This window comes from Lithobates pipiens, unplaced genomic scaffold, assembly GCF_037356315.1.
Source record: "Lithobates pipiens isolate NorthernLeopardFrog02 unplaced genomic scaffold, aLitPip1_a1.2 Scaffold_30, whole genome shotgun sequence".
NCBI lineage: Eukaryota > Metazoa > Chordata > Amphibia > Anura > Ranidae > Lithobates > Lithobates pipiens.
The window spans coordinates 86,129,564-86,141,567 of NW_027507791.1; the positions used below are offsets into that span (position 1 = coordinate 86,129,564).

General features: G+C 45.9%; 1 protein-coding gene across 1 annotated transcript in view; it reads left to right on the forward strand.

The window, feature by feature from the left end:
• PNN (pinin, desmosome associated protein) overlaps window positions 1–1,406 on the forward strand; it is a gene marked incomplete in the record, with an annotated part of 12,558 nt that extends 11,152 nt beyond the window's left edge. Inside the window, 1 exon segment of the mRNA XM_077464545.1 lies at window positions 1–1,406. Coding sequence (XP_077320671.1) covers window positions 1–332 — 332 coding nt within the window.
• Window positions 1,407–12,004: the final 10,598 nt, after the last annotated feature.

Below are 12,004 nucleotides of genomic sequence, written 5' to 3' on the forward strand. Positions count from 1 at the left end.
GTAGTAGCAGCAGCAGTGGGAGCAGTAGCAGAGACAGCAGTAGTAGCAGCAGCAGTAGTAGCAGTGAAAGTCGAAGCCGGAGCAGAGGGAGAGGACATGTTAGAGACGAGAAACACCGGAGGAGCACGGAGCGAAAGCGGCGAGATACATCAGGAGTAGAAAGGAGTCACAAGTCTTCAAAAGTCAATAGCAGAGACTCCAAAGGATCCAAGGACAAAGGCTCATCCAGGTCTGACCGCAAGAGGACAAACTCAGAAGGTAGCCGGTCAGGCAAGAGACCCTCAAGGAGTGAGAGAGACCGTAAATCAGACAGAAAAGACAAAAGGCGTTGACAGATTCCTTGTTTATGGACTGTAGTTGCTCCATGGTGCTCCCTTAACAATAGCATGGTACTAATTGTTTTGGAAAGCACAATTTTTATTTTGCATAATTTTGTAATCTTGGTGGCTTAACAGATGTAAGCTCAATTCTTCAAATAAAACCATAAAAGATTTCTCTCCCATATCTTTGCCTCGTTATTTGCTCCCCTTCTATTTTAATAAATATCCATTGGTTTGGCAAAGTTGCTTTTTATGTCAAATTTTTTCTAATATATACATTTTAAATACATCCCATATGAAAAATGTTGCAATGTATAAATGCCCACTATTTATAATTTTCCCATTAGAACAATGCTGGAAACAGCTGGATTTTTGTAAAATTTTATTTTAAAGGCCCCCAGACCCCCCCCCCCCCCCCCCTGTCGTCGTCGTCCAAAAAATAAAGGTTAAGATCTTGGCCAGAGTTAAATTTAAATGCACTCAAAGCCCTTTTTTGTTTTGGATAGAGTAGGGAACAACTAGAACCCTTGTCAGTGTGTTTTTTTTTTTTTTTTTTGGTTTATTTCCAGTGTCCCCAAGACCGAAAGGGGAAATCCCAAATTTTTAATTGCCGGTAAAACAAGAATATAGGACACTTGTTCTGGAGACAGCAGTCTAGGGGTGGATTTCCCCTCACTTGGAGAGATTTCCTATCTTGCTGTTGTCTCTAAAACAGGAAGTGAAGGGAGATCCCTCTACTGGGACACAGCAAAAAATAAACTTGACAGGGGTTTTAACTGTTACTTGATCCAAAACTAAAACAGTTCTGGCTTGAGTTTATAGCCCTTGAGGCCCAGTATTCATGTTCAGTGACTACTGTAACTGGATTTCAACTGGGCAGAAGTTATATTGTACTTATAAACAAATGGAATTGAAAGGTGTATGTACAGATCATTTTGTTAATGAAAACTGTTTGGAGTAAACTAAACTTAGTCTGAACTCTGGTCTAGCCAGAATATTTTGTTAGCAATGTACGTTTTAAGATTTTGTACAAGTTACAACTGTTGAACTGTTCTGTGCAAATAAATAACTTTTTTGGACTAGCAACTGGCTATTTGCATTTGTTTTAAGGTTGAAATATATTGCTATCTTTCCACGTTGTAGTGTGGGGTTTTTTTTTTTCTCGATGACCCCGTGCCCTCCAAACCCTTCTCTGCCCTCGGGACATCCCCCGGTAGGTGGTTGGTAAAGAAGGTTCCCTATAGGTGACAGGGACCCAAGTGTCTTACCTCACTAATATTGTCCCGGCTCCTAGGTGGCACTTTCCTCCTCCTGCCTTGCTCAAGCCTCAGCTTGGTATCCGTTCCTGGCCACTTGTCAGTATTGACACTTCCCTAGCCTCCCTCCATTAGCTTCTCTCCAGCAAAAACAAAGCTTCTTTTAAGCCAATGAGAGCAGAGGGGTGTGGATGGAAAGGCAAGGTGGAAACCCAGCACCAGAAACATCCCACCACTTGGGTGTGAGACGCAAGCCAGATCCGACCCAGGGTTTGGGAATTTGTGGAGTTGGAGTATACTAAAACAACAAGGAGGCTGCACTCGTGGTCATAGCCCCTGTTAGATTTTTTATTTTTTTATTCCCACATCTGTGTGTCTGCAGAGATTTCTGTTCACTTCCTGTCCCATAGCCAAACAGTGAGAACATCCCTTTGACTTGAGGGAATTCCTTGGGGAACCCCAGGTCATAAGACTTGGTGTTCTCATTGGAAGATTTCCCTTACTTTTCTGGTGGCATCCAAAATTTTAATTTTATTTTCACTTTCAATAATAATGGTAAACAGGAAAAGTAGAGCGGATGAATCTCCTTAATGGGGGCCCAGACAGCAATAACAAATTACAGATGTTCCAGTCCCTCTCCACTCCATCTAAAATTAAAACAAGTTTGCCTTCATTTATACCTTAAGCTTTAAATCCTGAAATAAATGCTATCAAATCTTTACTAGGGGCTCAGTGAAGCAGCCATAAATTCTCACCAATCAGAATTTTGGCATGTAGTCAATTCTTGCTGAGGAGAGGTCAAGGCTCATAATAAAATATAAAGTCCAAAGTATTAAGTGATAGAAGTGTGATAGTGCTGCTTAAGAGCTGGTTCACACAGGGGCGACTCAGATCCGACTTCAGGTCGCCTCAGGTCGGACAACATGTAAAAATCGATGTAAGTGAATGAGAGCCGTCTTAATGCATGCTACTGAAGTCGCTCCGACTTCAGAAAAGGTTCCTGTACTACTTTAATCTGACTTGTAGGCGACTGGTACCCATTGATTTCAATGGAGGTCGCCTCCAAGTCAGATCTCCGTCTATACGGAGGCGACTGACAGAATTATCAGCTCTCAAGAGGGAACTCCACGGCAAATGTATGAAAAAAAATTTGGCGTGTGTTTCCCTCCTAGAGCATACCAGGCCCTTGGGTCTGAAATGGTTTCTAAGGGGAACCCCCTACGCCGAAAAAACGGCGTGGGGGCCCCCCCCCCAGATCCATACCAGACCCTTATCCGAGCACGCTGGCCGGCCAGTAAAGGGGGTGGGGACGAGCGCGCGCCCCCCCCCCCCTCCTGAGTTGTACCAGGCCGCGTGCCCTCAACATGGGGGGTGCCTTGGGGAAGGGGGGCCGCGTGGCCCCCCCCACCCCAACGCACCTTGTCCCCATGTTGATGAGGACAAGGGCCTCTTCCCGACAACCCTGGTCGTTGGTTGTCGGGGTCGGCGGGCGGGGGGGCTTATCGGAACCCGGATCCCGGCCCCCCACCCTATGTGAGTATGGGGTACAATGTACCCCTACCCATTCACCTGTGGAAAAAACTTACAAAAAAAAACACAACACACAAGGGTTAAAATAGTTTATTGCACAGCTCTGGGGGTCTTCTCGCCGGACTCCTCCGCTATCTTCTGCTAGCTCTTTCACTAGCGGAGGAGCCCGGCTTTCTTCTTTGCCGCCGCCCTCTTCTTCCGACTTCGGGGGTCTTGTCCCCCCTCTTCGGTTCTTCTTGCCGGGCCACCGCGCCGCCTTCTAGCTCTTTTACAAGCGGTGGCCCGGTCTGCTGTCGCCGTCTTCTCTTCAGATGTTGCCGCGTCCCTGTCATTGTGACCGGAGGCAGCGACGTGGCAACATCTAAAGAGAAGAATAGAAGACGGCGACAGAAGACCGGGCCGCCGCTTGTAAAAGAGCTAGAAGGCGCGGTGGCCCGGCAAGAAGAACCGAAGAGGGGGACAAGACCCCCGAAGTCAGAAGAAGAGGGCAGCGGCGAAGAAGAAAGCCATGCTCCTCCGCTACTAAGCTAGCGGAAGATAGCGGGGGAGTCCGGCGAGAAGACCCCCGGAGCTTTGCAATAAACTATTTTAACCCTTGTGTGTTGTGTGTGTGTTTTTATTTTTTTTTTTTGGTACCATTTTTCCACAGGTGAATGGGTAGGGGTACATTGTACCCCATACTCATTCACATAGGGTGGGGGGCCAGGATCTGGGGGCCCCCTTATTAAAGGGGGCTCTCGGATTCCGATAAGCCCCCCCAACAACCAACGGCCAGGGTTGTCGGGAAGAGGCCCTTGTCCTCATCAACATGGGGACAAGGTGCTTTGGGGTGGGGTGCCGCGCGGCCCCCCCTTTCCCAAGGCACCCACCCATGTTGAGGGCACATGGCCTGGTATGGCCTGCTGGGTAGGGTGCTCGGATAAGGGTCTGGTATGGATCTGGGGGGACCCCCACGCCGTTTTTGGCGTAGGGGGTTCCCCCTTAGAATCCATACCAGACCTAAGGGCCTGGTATGCTCTCGGAGGGGGAACCCATGCAATTTTTTTTTTTTTTTGGTGTGAAGTTCCCCCTTCAGAGCTCATTCTGATTGGCCACGGCAAAAGTCTCCTGGCCTGGGGCGACTTAAAGTCGTGTTGTAAGTTGCCCCAGGTCGTCCCGGAAGTCGTGTCGCCCCTGTGGGAACTGGCTCTTAAGCTATGAAGATGTGTATAACCGCTGAGTATGTAAAGTGTCAAATTCTGAAACTATAGCTATGCAATCATAATGTGTAAATGATCACACATGAAAAGTGCATAAAAATATATAAACATGAGTGAAGAGTCTTCTTATAAACCGTGCACTTCGAACTTCACTGTGAAAATCGTGCCTCACAAACGGATTCCAATGCGTGACTTGTGCTCCCTTAACCAGGTGAAATGGAAGCTCACCTTCATAGACCTGAAAGTCTCTAACAAATAGCAGTGGTCATAAAAGCAAACTTTTTTTAATTAAAAAAAAGACACCAGTAACGTTGGCCCAATTTTTTTATATATATATATATATATATATATATATATATATATATATATATATTGTGAAAGATAATGTTGTTCCGGGTAAATTGATACCCAACATGTCATGCGTCAAAATTGTGCCTTCTCGTGGAATGGCGACAAACTTTTTTTTTTTTTTAAACCCTTAATCTCCATAGGCAATGTTCAAACATTTCTACAGGTTACCAGTTTTGAGTTGCAGAGGAGGTCTAGAATTATTGCTCTCCTTCTAATGATTGCGGCGATACCGCATGTGTGGTTTGAACACAGTTTTCATATGCCGGTGTTCTGCTGAGAACTGTCCCCCCATCGGATAGTGTCCGCCTCGTACTGCGCAAGCGCAGAAAACGGTGGTCAAGGAGACGCCTGTGCACTTAATAGTACCTTCTGCCCTGATTTCAGGTTCAAGCCCCACTATACAAGTGGACATACACTTAGTAACAGGGCCCCTTTCAGGCACGGCCTCGCTGTGCTCGGCAATTCTTTATTCTAACTCTATGGCCACTTGGATGGTGGGGCTTGAACCTGTACTCAGTGCGCAGGCGCCGTTCATCTTCGGAGACTTTCGGTGTCTCCTTGTCCTCCGTACTGCGCAAGCGCAGTACAGGGCAGACACTATCCGTTGGACAGTATTCGACAAGACAGCGGCACTGACGAAATTGTATTCGCTTCTGCACGTGAGCTCATTGGGACAGGGGGGCGCTTTAAATTTAAAAAAAAAAATCTCATTTATTTTGACACCCTTTTTAAAAAAAAAAAAAAAAGCTTTTGGGTCACTTATTCCGATTACAAAAAATGTAAACATCCTTTGTAATAGAAAAAAAAACACAACAGGACCTCTTAAATATGAGCTTTGGGGTCAAAAAGATCCTAAATCTCATATTTACACTAAAATGCAATAAAAAATGTCGGGGGGAGTCTCCTTTAAGAGCTATGGGTGGAAGTGACGTTTGATGTCGCTTCTGCCCTCCCATGCTATGGAGCCAAGCAGGGGCCATCTTCCCCTCAGTCGCAGCCAAGCATCAGGGGGAGAGGAAGCGATCAAGCAACAGACGACCAGAGCACAGCGGGAGGTGGGTGGGCACCTCTCCTGCCACCGATAAAAGGGATCTTGTGGTGAATCTTCCGCAGAGACCACTTTTATCTTAAAGAGAAATGAACGATGTTCCCGAAAATACCAGGGTTATGACAGCTAGCTGTTGCCATGACCCCGGTATTTAGCGTCAAAGGCATACGGATATGGCGATTTGCGTGAAGTGGTTAATCACTTCCCTGCCCGGCCTATAGCGGAATGATGGCCAGGAAGTGGTTGAATTATCCTGACTGGACATCATATGACGACCAGCAGGATAACAAGCCAGTGCCTGCCCATCGGTGGTGTTTCAGTCTGACGCATCACAAATCGCTGATCTTGGTAAAGAGCCTCTGATGTGGGCTCTTTACCATGTCATCAGCTTTGTCCAATCACAGTGTAAAAAAGAAGAGCCATTTATCGACTTTCCTCCACTCACACTTACAGATGCGAGGAGAGCTCACTGGCTGCTCTCCCAACAGGGAGGTCTGCGCTTATTACCAGTCCTGCCCCCCACCCAGGACCACCAGTGGTGACACTTAGTGCCCATTGGTGATGCCTAACAGGGTTACCTATGAGCAGCACTGATGAGCACTCATAAGTGCCTGTCAGTGAAGGAGAAAACTTACTAAGTTTTGTAACAGAAAAACTTTTTTTTTTTTTTTTTTACTTGTAGCACAAAAAAAATTAAAACCCCCAGTGGTGATCACATACCACCGAAAGAAAGCTCTATTTGTGGGGGAAAAAAAAGCTAAAAATTTAATTTGGGTACAGTGTTGCATGACTGTGCAATTGTCATTCAAAATGCAACAGAGCTGAAAATTGGTCTGGGCAGGAAGTGGTTAAAGACCCTGCAGGGGTCAAACACCCTCTGCACACATGTACTTCTCCATTAATAGTGGCTCCTTGTTGATCATCAACAGTTCCAAACGGACATAAAAAGATAAAAGTGCTTCCAATAGTGGAGTTCCCGGATGTTAAGCTGAATAAACCTCACCACCCCAGCTTAATACAGTAAACTCGCATTTAAGAAGGAAAACGCGAGACCTGCAAATCCAGCAGGTCTCACGTGTAGCATGTGTCCACCAGGCTCTACCGCTATGCGTTAGGCCACCATCCTTGTGACTTCTGGAGGGCTTTAAAGAGGGATTCCACCAAAAAAATAAAAAATATTAAAAGCCAGCAGCTATAAATACTACAGCTGCTGACTTTTAATAAATGGACACTCATCTGTCCCGGGTTCCAGCGATGCCGAGGCCGATCGATCGCTCGGCTCTCGGCTGCTGTCGCCACCATTCTAGGTGAGGGAATCAGGAAGTGAAGCGAATCGGCTTCACTTCCGGGTTCCCTACTGCGCATGTGCGAGCCGCGCCACGCAATAGGAAATCTCCGCGCTGTCGCTGGGACCCGTGTGTGTCCCAGCAGACAGCGCGGCAGGGCAGGAAATGGCGTAGACTCCCACAGGAGTCTATGCTCGGAAGTGGGTGAAAATACCTGTCTTTGACAGGTATCTCCACCCCCCTCCCCCCTGAAAGGTGTCAATTGTGACACCGGAGGGGGGGAGGGATCCGATCAGCGGAGGTTCCACTTTAGGGTGGAATCCCGCTTTAAGTGCAGGCGGTCCCAGGGTTACAAACAATATGGGTCTATAGCAGTGATGGCGAACCTTGGCACCCCAGATGTTTTGGAGCTACATTTCCCATGATGCTCATGCACTGCAGTGTAAGGAGCATCATGGGAAATGTAGTTCCAAAACATCTGGGGTGCCAAGGTTCGCCATCACTGGTCTATAGGTTTGTTCTTAAATTGAATCTGTTTGTAAAGCCTCACACACTCGATCGGACCATGTACAAACTTTCCCGTGGACTTTTGTACAAAGGGCGTTGGCCGTAAGTTTGTATTGCATACACACGATCTGACTTTTTAGGCAACAAACACAAACGTAATGACGTTTCAACGTACTGATGACACTTCAAAAGAGGACGTTCAATTACTCCAGCGCCACCTTTGGTCAACTTCTGTATTGTTGTCTGATCTTTTGCATTGGTTCTGAGCATACCTGTTTGTACTTTAAAAAAGTCTGATGGTTTTCTGTACACACGATCGGACTTTGCTCCATCGTCTTATGTTGTCAAAAAGTTTGTCTGCCCCCACAGCCAACAAAAGTCTGATGAAAACCGAAAAAGTTTGTCCGATGGAGCGTACACACGGTCGGATGTTGCTCCAAAACAGCTAATTTGCATGTTTGTTGTCAAAAAGTCAGATTGTGTGTACTGGCCTTAAGTTGGAACAGGTACATTTTTTAAGTGTAACTAAAAAAAAAACTTTTTTTAAGATTTTTGGATAGTATAGGGAAGAGCTAACACCCCTGTTTGTTTTGCTGTCTGTGCCCCTGTTCAGAAGATTTCACCTCACTTTCTGTCCCAATGACTGAATGGATTTTGAGAATTTATGGTATTTTGCCCCATCCATTTTTTTTTCTATCCAGACAAGTGCTCCAGTCCCTGCTGCACCCCCGTAACAGGATATTACCACCTCCATGCTTTATTTTAGAAATGGTGTTATTTGGATGGTGAGCTGTATTGGATTTCTGCCAGACATATTGTTTGGTGTTCAGGCCAAATAATTCAATTTTAATCTCATCTGAGTATAACACATTTTCCCATGTGGCCTCAGAATCTTCAAGGCGCGTTTAACGTGGTCAGGAAATGTCAGAAAAGATCTACAGCTGGACTTTATTTGGGGTTAATCAGAGGCACTTTAAATGATGGCAGGCGTGTACTGACTCCTATTTAACCACTTGCCGCCTGCCATATACCAAAATGACAGCGGCAAAGTGGTTTTGATATCCTGACCGGATGTCACATGACATCGCCAGGATATCCCCCGGGGGAGCGCATCACGGTGATTGTTTTGGTGTTTCAGTCTGACACACCAAAACTCCAACCTAGATAAAGAGTCTCTTTACCATGTGATCAGCCGTGTCCAATCACGGCTGATCATGATGTAAACAGGAAGAGCCATTGATCAGCTTTTCCTCACTAGCATCTGTCAGACACGAGTAGAGGAGAGCTGATAGGCTGCTCCTCTGACGGCGGGGGGGGGGGGGGGGGGCTCTGTTGATTATCAGCACAGCCCCCCCCCCCCCCCCCCAGGATGCCCACACTGGACCACCAGGGATGCCACCACTAGACACCACCAGTGCCCACAATGGGCATCACTGATTGGCAGGCATCAGTACCATCTATTAGTGTACATCATTGCCACCTATCAATGCCCATCTTATTGACGTGTTTAACAGGGGTTTGAATGCGATTGCTTAATTCTAAACACAGCTATTCCCCCCCAAAAAAGATTGTTTGTCTTTCAATTGAGTTGTACAGTTTATAGGTCACATTAAAGGTGGAAAAAGTTCTGAAATTATTTATCTTTGTCTATTTTTTTTTGTACAGCACAGAAACCTGACATTTTAACAGGTGTGTGTGTGTAGACGTTTTTTTTTTTTTTTTTTATATCCACTGAAGCTCAAGCTGTGTCTGATTGTATGGAGAGCGTTTGTGAACAGCAATTTTCAAGTCTTGCCACAGATTCTCAAGTGAATTTTGGTCATGACTTTGACAGGGCCATTCTAACACATTAATTTGGTTTTATCTAAACCATTCCATTGTATCTCTGGCTGTATGTTTAGGATCGTTGTCCTGCTGAAAAGTCTTTTGCAGACTCTAACATGTTTTCTTCTAAGATTGCCCTGTATTTGGCTCCATCCATCTTCCCATCAACTCTGACCAGCTTCCCTGTCCCTGCTGAAGAAAAGCATCCCCACAACATGATGATGCCGCCACCACCATGTTTCACCGTGGGGAGTGTGTGCTCAGGGTGATATGCAGTGGGTTTTCTTCTTGCCACTCTTCCATAAAAGCCAGATTTGTGGAGTGCATGACTAATAGTTGTCCTGTGGAAAGTTTCTCCCTCCTGAGCTGTGAATCTCTGCAGCTCCTCCAGAGTTACCATGGGCCTTTTGGCTGCTTCTCTGATTAATGCTCTCCTTGCCCGGCCTATCAGTTTAGGCAGGCAGCCATCTCTTGGTAGGTTTACAGTTGTGCCATACTCTTTCCATTTTCAGATGATGGATTGAACAGTGCTCCCTGAGATGTTCAAAGCTGGGGATATTTTTAACACTGCTTTAAACTTCTCCACAACATTAATCCTGACCTGTCTGGTGTGTTCATGATACTGTTTGTTCACTAAGGTTCTATAGCAAACCTTTGAGTACGTCACAGAACAGCTGTATTTATACTGAGATTAAATTACACACAGGTGGAACTCTACTTACTAATTAGGCGACTTCTGAGGGCAATTGGTTCCACTAGATTTTAGTTAGGCTACTTAGGCGCTGGTGGTAAAGCAGCGCTATATTTTTACCCCTGCTTTACCGTCATTTTAGTGGCGCTATTCAGCCCCTAGCAGGGCAGTTTTAACCCCCGCTAGCGACCAAAAAAGGGTTAAAAGCGCCTCTGCAGGTGGGTTTACATTGTTTTCTATGGGAAGGAGCGCTTTAGGAGTGGTAAAAACAGCGCTCCAAAGATGCGGCTTGCAGGACTTTTTTTTTACCGTCCTGCAAGCGCACCGCTCCAGTGTGAAAGCCCTCGGGCTTTCACACTGGAGAGACCACAGCAGCTATTTCAGGGTGCTTTCCAGGTGCTATTTTTTGCGCTGTACCGCCTGCAAAGTGCCCCAGTGTGAAAGGGGCCTTAGGGGTATCAGAGTAACGGGGGTTGAATACGAATGCACACCACACTTTTCATATATTTATTTGTAAAAAAAAATTGAAAACCATTTATCATTTTCCTTCCAATTCACAATTATGTGCCACTTTGTGTTGGTCAATCACATAAAATCCCAATGAAATACATTTATGTTTTTGGTTGCAACATGACAAAATGTTGAAAATTTGAAGGGGTATGAATACATTTTCAAGGCCCTTTATTGACCCAACTTTTTTGAAGAAATTTGATTTTTTTTTAAAAATTTATTGGATGTGTTTATAGCAGAAAGTAAAAAAATATATATATTTTTTAAATTGTCTATTTTTGGTTTATAGCACAAAAAATAAAAAATGCAGAGATGATCAAATACCACCAAAAGAAATCTCTATTTGTGGGGAAAAAGAATATAAATTGTATTTGTGTACAGTGTCGCATGACCGCGCAATTGTCAGTTAAAATAACGCAGTGCCGTATGGTAAAAACCTTGTCATTAACCACTTCCAGACCGCCGCATGCCGATATACGTCCCTACTTTGGGGGACGGATATCATTGTTATGGTAGCAGCTAGCGGCAATAACCCCGGTATCCCCGTGTTCGGCCAGCGGTCTGGTACAAGATAAAAGTCATCTCTTCAGCGGATTCGCCACAAGATCACTTTTATCTATGGTGAGAGAGGGGCACCCCCTCCCGCCGTGATCTGGTGCCCTCCGCCGCTTTCCGGAGCCATCAGCAGCGGCGCAGGAAATCATGTCGGTCCCTTGGGCTGACATGGAGACGAGTAAGGGGAAGATGGCCCCCACCCGCCTCCATGACACTGCAGGGCGGAACCGACGTCATAACGTCTCTTCCGCCCATAGCTCTTAAAGGGGCATTTTATTTTTTTAAATTACAATTTATTCATTTTTTTTATTGCATTTTAGTGTAAATATGAGATCTGCGGTCTTTTTGACATGTTTACATCCCTTGTTATAGGAATAAAAGTGACAGATTTTTTTTTTTAAACAGTGTAAAAATAAAAGGTGAAATAAATAAGAAAAATAAATTTTTAACCACTTCCCGACCGCCGCACGACGATGTACGTCGACAGCATGGCACGGGCAGGCATATGGGCGTACATGTACGTCCCTGCCTTCCCGCGGGTCGGGGGCCCGATCGGGCCCCCGCCTGGTGCCTGCGGCAGTCGGTATCCATGCAGGAGCGATCGGTGATGAGGAGGCGGCCATTCATTCATGGCCACCCCCTCGCGATCGCTCCTGACGAATGGGAGTGAAGCATTGCATCACTTCCTCTCCTGTAATGTAAACACAGGAGAGGAAGTGATGTAATCTCTCCTCCGTGTCGGTATTTTTCGTTCCGGCACCGAGGAGAGAGCATAGGTGAGTTGCACAAGCACTACACTACACAGTAGAACATGCCAGGCACACTCACACCCCCCCTTTACCCCCCGATCACCCCCCCAATTACCCCTGCCCCCCCAGTCACAGTGACACCAATGCATTTTTTTTTTTTTTTTTTGCATTGGTGTCA